Source organism: Cucurbitaria berberidis, assembly GCF_010015615.1.
Source record: "Cucurbitaria berberidis CBS 394.84 unplaced genomic scaffold K460scaffold_3, whole genome shotgun sequence".
In the NCBI taxonomy this organism is placed as follows: Eukaryota; Fungi; Ascomycota; class Dothideomycetes; order Pleosporales; family Cucurbitariaceae; genus Cucurbitaria; species Cucurbitaria berberidis.
In genome coordinates this window covers 6114790-6127594 of record NW_024468937.1, presented here as the reverse complement: position 1 = coordinate 6127594, position 12805 = coordinate 6114790, and the positions used below count along the sequence as shown (strand labels likewise).

At 53.8% G+C, this 12805-nt stretch overlaps 6 protein-coding genes across 6 annotated transcripts; 1 reads left to right on the top strand and 5 right to left on the bottom strand.

The window, feature by feature from the left end:
* Positions 1-374: 374 nt before the first annotated feature.
* Positions 375-2936, top strand: K460DRAFT_283050 (uncharacterized protein; the record flags this gene model as incomplete). Its single annotated transcript, XM_040928621.1, has 1 exon — positions 375-2936. One exon carries the CDS (start codon positions 375-377, stop codon positions 2934-2936), a length of 2562 nt encoding a protein of 853 aa, XP_040789368.1.
* Positions 2937-3553: 617 nt separating this feature from the next.
* On the bottom strand, positions 3554-4482 carry K460DRAFT_367552 (C-8 sterol isomerase). The gene is made up of 2 exons (XM_040933595.1): positions 3924-4482; positions 3554-3853 (listed from the first exon to the last, which is right to left on the bottom strand). Exons 1-2 carry the CDS (start codon positions 4462-4464, stop codon positions 3759-3761), a joined length of 636 nt encoding a protein of 211 aa, XP_040789367.1. The 5' UTR covers positions 4465-4482; the 3' UTR covers positions 3554-3758.
* Positions 4483-5242: 760 nt separating this feature from the next.
* K460DRAFT_285022 (uncharacterized protein) lies at positions 5243-6610 on the bottom strand (the record flags this gene model as incomplete). Its single annotated transcript, XM_040928780.1, has 1 exon — positions 5243-6610. The coding sequence occupies one exon, from the start codon at positions 6608-6610 to the stop codon at positions 5243-5245; it is 1368 nt and encodes a 455-aa protein (XP_040789366.1).
* Positions 6611-7282: 672 nt separating this feature from the next.
* Positions 7283-8165, bottom strand: K460DRAFT_356429 (uncharacterized protein; the record flags this gene model as incomplete). Its single annotated transcript, XM_040931959.1, has 2 exons — positions 7283-7718; positions 7780-8165. The coding sequence occupies 2 exons, from the start codon at positions 8163-8165 to the stop codon at positions 7283-7285; spliced, it is 822 nt and encodes a 273-aa protein (XP_040789365.1).
* A 1513-nt stretch (positions 8166-9678) lies between these two features.
* K460DRAFT_283041 (isopentenyl-diphosphate delta isomeras-like protein 1) lies at positions 9679-10612 on the bottom strand (the record flags this gene model as incomplete). Its single annotated transcript, XM_040928619.1, has 3 exons — positions 9679-9911; positions 9965-10303; positions 10387-10612. 3 exons carry the CDS (start codon positions 10610-10612, stop codon positions 9679-9681), a joined length of 798 nt encoding a protein of 265 aa, XP_040789364.1.
* A 462-nt stretch (positions 10613-11074) lies between these two features.
* On the bottom strand, positions 11075-12759 carry K460DRAFT_356427 (homocitrate synthase; the record flags this gene model as incomplete). Its single annotated transcript, XM_040931958.1, has 4 exons — positions 11075-12184; positions 12238-12308; positions 12368-12466; positions 12591-12759. The coding sequence occupies 4 exons, from the start codon at positions 12757-12759 to the stop codon at positions 11075-11077; spliced, it is 1449 nt and encodes a 482-aa protein (XP_040789363.1).
* Between the last annotated feature and the right edge of the window lie 46 nt (positions 12760-12805).

Sequence of the window (12805 nt, the reverse complement as noted above, 5' to 3'; positions counted from 1 at the left end):
AGCCCGTTTTCCAAGCTTCTCCAGAGCGGATCCCTTACATCACACACGCCCTCTTCGCAAAAGCCTCCGCCGCCCAACGCCGCCGCCGCCTTTGCCTTTGCCTTTGCCTTCTTCTCCCTTTCTCCCTTTCTCCCCTTCTCTCACACGTTGCTCCACACACCCACGCACGCTTTCGCTTTCGCTTTCGCTTTCGCCGCCAAGTGCCACTCCAACATGCACATGCACCCCCTCCTCCTCCGCCCCGGACAGTGCAGCGACACCAGAACCATATAGCATAGCGGCTGCATCTCCCGCCCGCCCGCACGCACTCGCCCGTCGCGGTCGCGCAGTCACGTTGGCACGCCCGCCCGCCCTCGACCCAGCGTCCACCACCCATGCCGTGGCTGTTTGCGCGACGAAGCGGAAAGGCCGCCAAATTAAAAGAGGGTCGATCCGCTGCCGTCGCTGACAGGAGCCGGCATGTCACCGACCAAACCAGCACCGCGAAACCCAGCGATGGCCTGCTCACAGGGCCCAGCCAGCGCAGCCGCCGCCGCAAAAGGGCCAGTTCGCGCTCCACCGCCTCCCTGCGCCAGCTCGACAAGAAGCCGCCCGACTACCTACTGCCCCCCTCGAGTGTCGAAGACATCACCGCCCTCCCTCTCCAACGCTGCCTCGAGAACAGCCCCCACCTGCGTCCAGTCACCCAGGAGCCCGGCGCCATCCCATACAACTTCCATTCCGCCTCGCACGCGAGCCTGCCACCCTCTGCGCGCGATCGCGGAAAACTCCAGCGGCCCCAGTCATTGCGCAGGGATCCTGCCCCCGACTCCTCCCTAGTCCGCCGAAAATCCAGCAAGAAGCGAAAGGACCATGACCACGTCCGCGAAGAGGAAATCCGCGCCATGAGCTTCCCAATGCCACAGAAGCGACCCGCAGCCAACTCCGGCGGCATGCTGCGAAGAGACAGCAAGAAGGTCAAAGGTGCACTGAACCATCGTTTCGAGCGCCCCACCTCAAACGTATCCCTCCCCCTCCAAGACTCGATACACTCGTCCATGTCTGGAAACTCGGACCTCCGCGCCTTCCGCGTGAGCGCCCTCGACATGTTCTCGCCACGGCCCACGATCCGGTTTTCCCTTGGCTCACAGCATTATGGAGAACGCACGTCGCCCAATACCTACAGCGAGAAGACCGACTTGCGACGAGAACGAAGGCCCATCAGCAGCGGAGACGACAAGCAGAGCAAGAGGTCGAGCAGGATCGATGATCTTGCGGACACGCTTGATGCCGGGGCACTGCGCGAGATTTTAGAGAGAGACAAGAGGCGGAGAGAGAAAAAGGCCAAAGCCGACGACGAACGTCTCCGACGCAGGTTGGAACGACGGGCAGAGAAACAGCATGCTGCCGAAGTGGGCGGCACACCTGCCACACCTCGCAGGGAAGCCATGGGCGTCGTTGGCTTGGGCATTGACAAGGCGCCGCCGACACCCATGGAAGATGTGCGCCCATCAACACCACCACAGCCGCAGTGGGTGGAGACGCTTCCCGTAACTCCCAGCGGACAGGACAACACCCAGTTACCCTCCCCACTAGATAGCCCCATTGAGGAGCCGGTGGTATCGGATGCTCGAGCGATTCGCTATTCGCGTGGTAGCATCATCTCTGGGCCGGTCCACACCCGGGGGCCCTCGAATGTCTCACAGCTACCAGAGCTAATCTCGGAGAAACAGGCCCAGGAAACCCATCTTGCCTTCATAGAGCAAGCACACGATCCCACACGAAGCGGCTCGTTGCATCCCGTTGACACGGTCGACACCACAGCGACTTCGAAACGAGGCTCCATGTCAGCCCGCCGGCGCAGCTCCGAAGGACGACGCATGGGCGTCTTTGCATCCTTCTTTCGACGAGGCAAACGCAACTCGCAAGACCAGGGACGAACCACTCCGTCGGAAATCTCCTTCTCCAACACGTCACGCGAGTCCATGTCTCGTCAGCCCCTTCCTGCTCATTTGGTCGGCACTTCGCCCGCCACACCTCCCATCCAAATCCGAAGACCTTCTAGCGTACCGCGACGAACCATGTCAAAGTTTAGAGAAGATCTGCCTGAATTTCCACTTTCACCACCCGACTCGCGCGTGCAGTCGCCAGAAGTACCCTCGACCAGCGCCATCGCCGCGCGCCGAAGAAGTCAGGTGCCATCGGATCTTCGGGTCCAATCGGTAAGCTCACAAACTGGAGCTCGCTCAGATTCACCCGTCAGCCCAGGCGCACCGGTTGGCAACATCATGTCACGATCTCTCGCTTCAGTCGACTCTGAAGGCTCATGGCTCTCTGGAAAGCCGATAAAGCGAGCATCCAACCGATCCCAAATGCGCTTGAGCATAGCTTCGTCGGCCGTGCAGCCCAATCCAGACTTTAACAATTCCTATGAGGAGCTTGGCATGGCTGACGATGAATATTTTAAAAGGTTGACTCCACAACCAGACGAGCGACGTAGATCCGGGCACTCGAGTGACATACTGGGCAGGAAAGCAAGCAGCTCCTTGATGGCACTCGAAGTCGCCGCCGAATCCGACGAAGAGGTAGAACCTATAGAACCTACGTCTGCTCGGATACCATCTGACACGCACGAGGAGCTCGTTCACACCGTTATTGGCCGCCAACCTACCATCATACACCGCCAGCCTCGCGTCAAGTCTACCGAAGGTCTTTTAAGCATGTACACTGATGACAAACCATCTCTTCAAGAGAACACTTCCAGAGTCTCTGGTGCAGAACCCGCCACCCCAGAGTCACCCTCATCGGAAACCGAGCCCGTCTTGATACAACGCGCAAAAAGCGTGGATCTCGGGAAGCAGCACACTCGGCATCTCAGTGCAGGCTCGGCCAAACTTTTGGATATCCACAAACGATCGAGCGCAACCTCACACAGCAGAATGTCGGAACATGAGTAACGGAATTTCTTTTGGGGATAGTATTGTTTTAGAGACACGCACACTGCCATACCGCGCCATTCATTTTGCCTTTCCTTTGTTTACGTCGGTCTTTACAGAACCACAACCTCACTTTCGTCGCTCTTTAAACCTTTCTTTACTTGTCCTTGTTTGATTTTTGATTTGGTTTGGCAGTGTTGCAGTTTCTCAACAATCTATGATCTTGAAGGGCGAAACTCTTTGTTACACTTTCTACTGGTTGGATAGAGCGTTGGTGCTTGATTTAGGGGATTGCATAGCGAGGCGTTTATTCAGGGATTTGAGGGATCTCTTTCTTTTTCGACGTGATACCACATACAGGCTGCCAGGGGCGGTCTGTGATACTCTCTTTCCACATTTTCATCGAACTTTCGGGACACTCTGGCATGAACATAGACGGGCCATAACGTCAGGTCCCCCGGCTTCATAAGCCTATTGATAATATTGCACTTTCCGACCTCTCTGCATAAAGGCCTGGTGAAATGGGGATATTTGCAAGTACGAGGTCGCATCTAGCCTACATGGCGAAGGCGTTGCGTCCAACAGCCACGACTGTACTCTGTAGTTTCAACCTAGCTATATGGATCGATTTTGAACCACCGATGTATTGGTATCCCCTGCTTCCGTTTATGGGGTTTGTGTTACTAACAATTCAATACCTAACCTCCAACATAGTCTCGCCAGTAGAGAGCTAGGGGTACGCAATAGATTACCGAACCTTTAGGCCAGGCTATACAAGAATATCGATTACACATTACCACGCCACCACTACTCTCCCGCTCCAGAATCCATTCACAAACTTTCTCAAAGCTTTCCAATTGCCAAATTCCCAAGCATCTGCTTCCCGGTGATCCATGTTGTCCTCCATAAAGTCGGGAAATCCAACGTACTCGAAAACGCTGTTCCCAAGGTTAGTATTTTTATTTTATTTTTTTGCCTCTCCCTCCAAAGCCAGACATGGATACTTACTATCAGCATATCCAAAGAATAACATGGGCGGTATCCAACCCCTTGCATACTCTAGCGCAAAACATGTAGTTTCCATCCTGTACTGCTTCACCACGCCTCTCTTCATATGATTCACGGTGCCCTGTGGATATCTCTCCGGCTCATACATGCCCTTGCCTGGTGTGTAGGCTAGCTCCTCGCCGCGAAGAATGATGAAGTAGTCATCAGCAGTGTGTCGCCCACTGTGGCCTTCGGTGCCGACAGCGGAACCGAAGATGATCAGGTACTCGGTGATGGAGGCATGGATAATGTACATTGCGCCCATGGCGCCACCTGCATTGTTGAAGACCCATTCTTCGTCGAGATTCACGTACGCTGGATGTGTACTGCTCAGGGAAGAAACGATGTGAGACACTACCGAGGCGGTGTCGTTGCCGTGGAGAGAGATTGCTTCCAAGGATAATTGGTGGAGGTTGGAGGGCGTGAAGATGTAGAACTTTTCCAGGTGAGATTCCAGAAGGTACATTGTAGACGATATCGCAGCAATTACGATGCCGAGCATGGTTAGGAGACGCATTTTGAAGAACAGTACAAGCCTGTGAGGCAAAGTGTCTCTTGGAGAGAGGTAGTAGGCCTTCAAGATTTGTCTAGAAAAGGGTATAGACGCACGTGCCTCGCCGGAAAGAGGAAATCCGAACGCCCGGATTGTCAGCTCACATGCTGAGCTACCCTTTCTTCAGACCAAATGCGATTGAGATTGCATTGTGAGCCCGTCTTTGCCGAAGGATCCGCATGTGCTGAGATTGTGCCATGGCTAGCTCGTTGAATCCATCTCTGCGCCGTCAGTTCTCAACGTTCGAAGCTCCGAGCTTTGCCTCGAGGACCTTCGCAGTTACTCATAACATGATGAATGCTTCTCCAAAACGACATCTGTATCCCTCAACACCCTCTATCAGGGCTCAATATATCTTTGCACGACATGCCGCAGGCCTCCAAACAAAACTTTATCTCGACTAGTCAGTCAAAGAGGGATAGGTGAAAGTCTAGTAATAATAAATCCAGGTAAAGTGGTATAGAGTACCAGATCTTGTTCATCCAATATGCTTTCGCGCGCACATATTATCTCGCTGCTCTCCTTGATTAACCCTCTTCGAGAGCGTCCTACCCACGAACTCCAGATACTCGCATGCTGAACCTTGTTACAGTCATGCCTTTTCCCTTCCCAAAACGCCGTCGATCCATGCAAAAGACGCAGAAACATGCTTGAACGCGAATAACAGGATAATGCAGAATGAAGGTAAGACGCCAATGACAGACCAATCCGTACGTGCCTCAGCTCATTACCATCCGTCAATGAAAGTGATGAAGCTATCCACCATGTTAACCCAGTCCTGCCCATTCAGGGTGCCAATTCGTTTCTTCTCCCAAAGCCCCGCTACCATTTTTTCCAAACAGACCCGCGCCTTCTCGCCCGCCTCTTTGGTGCCATCATTTCGTACAAGCATCACCTTGCCACGCACAAACTTCTCACTCAGATCAATCTTGAAACTCGCATCCCCGTCCGGTGGGCAGTACAAGTCGACCTCATTTCCCGTATCCGCGGCACCGCCAGGAGGGGTATGGATCAACTGCCCGTGCAACAGAACACTCTGCGTATGCGTCCGCTTAGGCTTGAACAGCGAGCCGCGCACCGAGAAGCTGACGAGGCGGAGCAGGCCGGCGCCGTGACCGAGGCGGATGATCCAGTCTTGGAAGGCTTCGTACATCATTCTGAACTCGACCTTGATTACCCAGGTGTTGTAGCTGTAGAAGATGGCGAGGGCTTCGGAGCGGACTTGGTGGGAGACGGAGGCGAGGGGGTGTTGCATCTCACCATCAAAGGTGGAGATGCAGTATACGAGTGGCTTTTCGAGGATGAGGTTATCGCAGTTGCGGTAGACTTGGTGGCGGATCTCGGGCGGGAGGGTAAGCAATGTCCGTGGGACATGGCGGTTGTCCGTGGGTAGTGTTTCGACTTGTTCGAGGTGAAGAGCCTTTGGCTCTGGTAGTACAAAGGCAGCCCAATTCTGTTGCAGCGCATGCTTCTCCTCGAGCCGACCACGGGTGAGGCTGTGATTTCTCGAGTGTGGAGGCGACAGGGCAAGATGCTCCATACAGTCATCCTCCAGTCCTTCGCCAGCAGCGCTGAAGACACTCGAGGACTGCGAGTAGCCCGGCGTAGAGGGGACCGATGCTGCCATGCTCTCCAAGCCCAAGCCCAAGCCCAAGCCCACTGTTTCGCGCTCACTAGCCTCAGCGAAGACATCCGAGTCCGAGTCTGAGTGTGTATCCGTATCCATGTCCGCGCTCCCAGGCACATTCGTGTCTACATGGTGGAGGAGGGCCGCTCTGTATCTTGCAATCTTGGGTGGCAGTTCCAGTGACGGCGAGTTGGGCGAGGGCAGCTGCGTAGCTGAACGTTTACTCGATGTCTGCACAATGGTGCCCGTCTGAGCCATTTTCCGGCCTCGCAGCTGGTCTGCTCCGCAGCTGTCGTCGCTGGCTGCAGGGCCCAGCTTGGTGGTGTCGCTCCCGCCTTCGCAGAGCCCGCAGCTCGTCGTCGAGACGCTGGTATCAAGGGCCTCGAGTTTCGGGGAACGCGCTTTCAGGGCTTCGGCATCGTCTGGCGGCGTCTGGCCGGTGACGGAGTATCGTCGTTGAGCAACCATGGTGAACAGAAGGGCGTGGTAGGGCCAGGTGTAGGCAGGCTCCAGCAGAGTTGCTGTGCTGTGCTGCCCTTGATGTGCTGGCAGGCTGCACGGGGGATGGGGGCTCTAATCGGGGCCCTGGCGCGTCTATGGGCGGGCGAGCGAGCCTTGCGGGGGTGCCTGGAGCGTTGCGGAGCGGAGCGAGAGTGGGGAGGCTTTTTATCGATTAGACTCACCACCAGACGCACGCGTGAAAGCTTGAAGCGACGAGTGAGAGAAGAGAGCGCTAGGTGAAGCTGGAAAAGGAGGAGGAAAGAAGAAGAAGAAGAAGAAACCAGACTCTGTAACCGCACTGCGCTGGCACTGCGCGTTTCATGTAGCCAGGGCCTCAACAAGCACTGCCCCCTTTTCACCACACTGCTTGCCCTACCATTGCGTGCACTATTTCAACCTCAACTTCTCACATGTTGCACTCATGGTATTCACTCCTTCGTTGCTTGTCGAGACTTTGCTTGTAATATCAAGGAACTCAAACGCTTAACAAAACACCACCATAGTTCCTGTTGAAGGATCTCTAAACTATTCCTCCTCCCCTTTCACGTCCTTTCCAATTTGCACCTTCCTCCAAGCCAACCGTGTTGAAGCGGTGCTTTTCGTCTTGCAACTCCCCTCTTCAGTGACACCCTTGAAGTCTTACACACCGTTTCTCTTCTTATCCTGCGACACCGGCGCCCGAACCATGATGTTCAGCGGAATATTCCTCCCTCCTCGCTGCAAATAAATTTTGCGAGTCTCTTCGAAGCCAAACTTTTCATAGATTGGCACGTTGGCCCCACTACTCGATTCCAGGTAGCACGCTCTACCCTCACGATCCGCCAGCCTCGTCACATGCTCGACGAGCTTACGGGCATGTCCTTTGCCACGCCCGTACGGCCTAGTGCCGATGTAGACGAGATACCAGGCCTCATTCTCGCCGTTGCCGAGAGTGGCATGCTTGGTGTCGTGGAGAAGCGGTAGGAACTCGTTGAAGAAGCGGCGATTGCCTTCTGCCGAAAGCCGGTAGTTGAGACGCCACATGCCACTGCGGAAGATGGTCAGGTAGTCGTCCATGTTCTGATCCGGTGGCATCCTGCCGTCAAATCAGCATCAGCAACAATAGTCGTAGTAGTAGCTTTGATGGAAGGGCTTACCAAAGCGCGACCGCTTCGAAATCTCCCACCGTAGTCACCAGTCCCTTCAGGATATGAGCATACACAACATATTCAAAAATCTCGACATGCAAAGCCCACTTTTCCTCTTCAGTCCAGTGCTCACGATCAGGCACATCAATGAAGTAACGAGCAACATCATCCTCTGCAAAGGCCTCTGCCAAACAAGCAGCTGCTTCTTTGTACTCTGCAGCCGTGACAACACGGATACCATCAATCAGCGGAGGAACGACAGCAGCGGCCTTCTGGTGAAGAAGCCTGAAGCTGGTGGGGACATGATTGACCCTTATGTTAGCAGTCTTCAAGGCTGACTTCGGTTCAATGAAGTTGTAAGCAACAGGCGTGACGGTATTGAACGTTTTCGCCATGATTGCGGTTTCGTTTGTAACTCTCTACTAGTATTCAGGTGCGATCGACCGCTTCGTTTGGTAGTGAAAGAGACAGTCGTAAAATACGCCAGCGTGAAGGTGTTCCCGTAGGCTTGAAGCGTGCTCGCCAAAAAGGTTAGTCAGTTGAACAGAGTCTATCTAGCTGACGACGCTCTGTTCAAACAAGTCTACTACAAAGTCGATTAGTCTGGTTGTGGATGATGGTGGTTGGGCTAAGCAGGAGCCGTGACCATGGGTTGGCTGCCGTGGTATACCTTTTCGATTGTGACCAACGTCTACGTTTCAGCTGGACGGGTGCTATCTCCTGTATGGACTCTAGAAAGCTGCGATCTCGAGACGGTCTCGACTCGAGAAGGGTAGCGTAACGAAGTGAAGGCGGCTCGAAGATCAACCGACATCAATAGGTGAGGCTAGAAGAGCTCCCTTTCGGCTTTGGGTCTAGTATGTATGGCAGGTGGGAGACTGATGAAGAGAAGCCTCGTGTCCAAGCAACGATTGGCGTTGACTTGTGGCTGCAAGAAAGATTGGGCTTGCTTTTTGACTCGTTGGTGACTCCGTCACAAGATCAATGATGACAGCACTGCTGTACGATGCTTGGCTAGATGTATGACGGGAAACGCTGCGTATCGTGAGGGACTCGTGGAGCGAAATCCGGCTGCAGCGGAATGCGTGAGGCGTGGGGGTTTGACACAGTGTAAGCCTTGGATTGGTGCAAGGAGGAGGAGGAGCGACAATGGTCGGGCGAAGTGAAGCCAGCGTGCCTTTGTAGTAAGACAAAGATGGGCCCCATGGGCACCTTGATATACCTCCACCCCTACCCATGTCAACATTCCAAGCCCCTCGGGTGAAGGTGGAGGTCATTTGCAGCGGGAGCTATCTTGGGATCATCGGCTACGTAGCTGAGCATTCACCCTTCCTCATTCGCCCTCTCTCTCGCTCTCTCTCCACACTCAGCTTCACCGTCGGACCGATGCAGCTCGCTCACCATGCATGGCAAACGAAGAGGCGTTGTGGCTAATCGCAATTGCTGCACAACCGCGGTCAGCGCCCATCAGCTCCATGGCCGACCGAGTATACCATCACACGGAGATTGTGGCGGTTGGGGGAAAACTGTGGGGTGGACAGGAAGGGCTGGTTTGGCCTCGGCTGTACCTCCTCAGAACAGGCAAGAGCCGGAAAGCTTCCGCTACGTGATTGCTTGGAACTACTTTCCCTGCGAATGGTTTCTCGATTGAAAGGTTAGGTGTTGGTTGAAGTGTGTGCGGGGGCATGCGATGGATTGAATTGATCGCCTGCCACGTAATCGTCACAGAAAGACACTGATAGCAGAGGCGCACGTCAAAAACCCACTGCACCCCATGACTAGTAGGCGTGGGGAGCAATCATTTCTTCCTCGATAAGTAGACGCGAGCCGCAATTGTGGTATCTATGGCAGGCCGAGCCTCGACGGGTTTCTTCGCCCTTGAGTTGCGGGGTATAGCTCTTCTGGCACTCACATGCGTCGAATACCCGTCTCTCCCATGTACTTCTCCAGCCCGGAGTCGACGTGGTCCCACCATTCGAAAAGCATGCTCTCACAAATGAGCTTGAACCATGGTGTGAACTTGAGCGACTTGTCCTGGAACATGGCCTTCAATTCTCCCTGGGAGACCCAGCAAGAGTCTTTGACCTCGTTGGGGTTGATGTTCAGGTCGACATCGGCCTTGATGAACAGAATGTAGTCGACTAAGAAAACGGTAAGCCTTTGCGAATCAGTCATACTAACCAAGGAGACTCACTCTCATGCTCGCCCCATTTTCCGTCGCTTGGTGACTTGTAATGTATCCGTGTAAGGAACTTGAAATCATCAATGGGAACCTGCGAGGCCTTGATGCCCAACTCGTGGTCCAGCTTGCGCACCGCTGCGCGACGCACTCCTTGTACTGAGGCCTCCAGCCCTACGCCAGTCTCCCCGGGTATGCCTAGAGGATGCGAACAGCACGTGTTCGTCCACATGTCTGGAAATGTAATCTTCTCGGTCGCTCGCTGCTGCAGGAGGAGACGGTTCTCAGAGTCGAAGAGGAAGACGGAAAACGCGCGGTGCAGGAGGCCTCGGTCAATGTTTTCCATTAAATGACCTGCATCAGGTTATTAGACTTCCTAGTAGCAAGGCTGGTGTGCATCTCTTGTGCGAGCTGCCCACAGGTTCCTAGTCACCCACATAATTTCTTTGTCGCGCTGCCAATTGGAATATCATCGTTGTCAAGCACAATGCACACCTCGTCCATTAACCGTATTTGCTCTTCGTCGTAGCCTTCTAACGCACTATCGCTGGAGGCGGAGTTGTGCGAACCCCCAATGAGGGTAGTGTTCACTTCGGGAAAGAGGCGCAAAACATTTTCTGCAGTAATTGCAGGCTGCTCGGTGACAGTAACCGTCGTGCTCATGATTGCAAGCCGTGGAAGGTGAGAGTGGGTGCGATAACAAGTTGTTGCTGGAAACAGTCCAAGCCTACTGTCTGTGAGGGTTGTGAGGCGGCAACTGGGAAAATAAAGACGACCCGAGGGAGGCTGGACCCTGAGCGCTCACGTGCTTCTCCGATCCCACGCCTTTTACTGCCTCTACAAAACTCATCTGGAACCTGAACGAACTGGGCGTTAAGCGACATCACTATAGCATTGATCATACCATGCTAGTTGTCATCACGTCCTTGGTCTTGAGTTGTTCATAGATATTGAATATGCTCCATGTACTTCCATGAGCCACGCAGGCTTCATCAGTCCAAAGGTATCAAAACAGAACAACTTTTCCGAGGCCGGAACATATGCAGACATGCTGAGAAAGAAACCCAAACAAAGTGTATCAAAGCACGAAACGCCGGGAAACCCATCTTACACATTTTGTGCGCCTTATGCGACAGTGACAGTTCTTGTCTTTTTGGCAGCAGGAACCTCAGCCTCTGCATCTGCAACAGTGTCCAGCTCCCTCTTTTCCTTCTCGCCGCTCAGCTCCTTCTCAGCTTCTACAAACTTCTTCTTTTCTTCGTCAGTCAAACCTGGCAAAAGAGGCTTCTCCTCCTTGGCATGAAGGTTGTGGTGGTAGGTACGAATAATCGAGTCGGTGTCGTCCAAGGCGATCTTACGGATATCCGCAATAGCCTTGATCTTGGTGGTGCACTCCTTGTACTGCGCATCCGTCATCTTCAACCCGAGCTGCTCAGCACGGCTCTTGATGGCATTCCAACCAGTAAGTCTGCTGGCAAAATGTACATATCGAGACATGCCGAAATCCTGAGGGTTGATGATTTCATACGTGGATGGGTTGTTGAGGATAGCCTTCGCGTGGATACCAGCCTTGTGGGTGAAGGCGCAGAATCCTGTAATGTAGTTGTTGAAGGGCACGTTGACTTCGACAAGATCGGCGACCAGATCCTCAATCTCCTTGAGCTTCTTGACGTTGTACTTGCTCAAGACGTAGTCGCGGTCCGCAACAATCATGCGGGCCATTAAGCCACCGAGCGGGGTGATACCGTTGCGCTCCCCGATACCAAGCACCGAAGTGTCGATGTGAGTGGCACCTCCCTCCAACGCGCAGTACGCATTCGCAATAGCGCAACCAGAGTCATTGTGGAAATGAGTTTCAATGTCGCAAGAAACGACACCGCGAAGAGTTCGCACCAAGTCGTAGACCTGGCGGGGCGACGCACAACCCACCGTATCAGCGATACCGACACGATTTACGCCAACCTTGTCCACGGCACTGTAAATGGAGAGCAGATCCACTAGATCAGAACGGAAAGAGTCCTCGGAACTGAATCGGATCTCCTTGCCCTTGCTCTTGACGAACTCGATAACCTCTAGAGCAGTATTCTTGATGTAAGTCATATCCTTGCCATGACTGTGCTCACGAAGGTAGCTGGAGGTTCCGATGACGACATCAAGACCGTCGACACCCGTCTCGACTGCGATCTTGGCGTCTTCGAGATGGCACCGTACGTGGGTGAGAATCTTGGCTTTCAACTATGAACGGTCAGAGGCGCACCGACGGATCAGTCTCAGTGTTGGCGACTTACACCGAGCTTGCAGATGGCTTCACAGTCCCGTCTTGACTGTTCGGATGCAGCGGGGCTGGTCAATTCAATGTCTAAAACATGGGTTAGTGCTCGAGCGCGGTAGAGAAAGTGCCGCGGGGAATAGCCGTACAATCTACACCAAACTCGTCGAGTGCCCTAGCAATCTTGATCTTGGCCTCGAGATCAAAGTAGGCATTGGCAAACTGCTCGCCTTCTCGGAGTGTGCTTTCTGTGCGAGAGATGATTAGCAACTTGTTTTGTGCGCGTGGTGGTAATTGCAATTAAGCTTCAAGAGAAGATGGCCACTCGTGCGCAACTCGGACTACACTGGGGTAGCATGGGAGCTGACGTACCGATAATCTTGAAGCGGCTAACATTTGACAAAAAGTCGCCTACCGGCTGGTATGGGCTTTTGTGGGAGGGGTGAGGGTTGTGTGTAGAGCGCACGCCAGTAAAGCCGTCATGGCCATTGGCTCCGTTGGTGGCGCCATTGGCAGGCGTATCTTCGACAGGTGGACACATGGTGGGCGGTTTGTGTGGTATATGAATGAAGAAGTAGGAAGATTGG

What these genes read in the sequence shown, in the direction of transcription:
- K460DRAFT_367552 (XM_040933595.1), bottom strand. Translation starts at nt 4,464, where the DNA reads ATGCTCGGCATCGTAATTGCTGCGATATCGTCTACAATGTACCTTCTG. An exon ending in ATTCTTTGGATATGCTGATA is followed by an intron (nt 3,854 to 3,923) that starts GTAAGTATCCAT and finishes CCTTGGGAACAG; the next exon opens with CGTTTTCGAGTACGTTGGAT.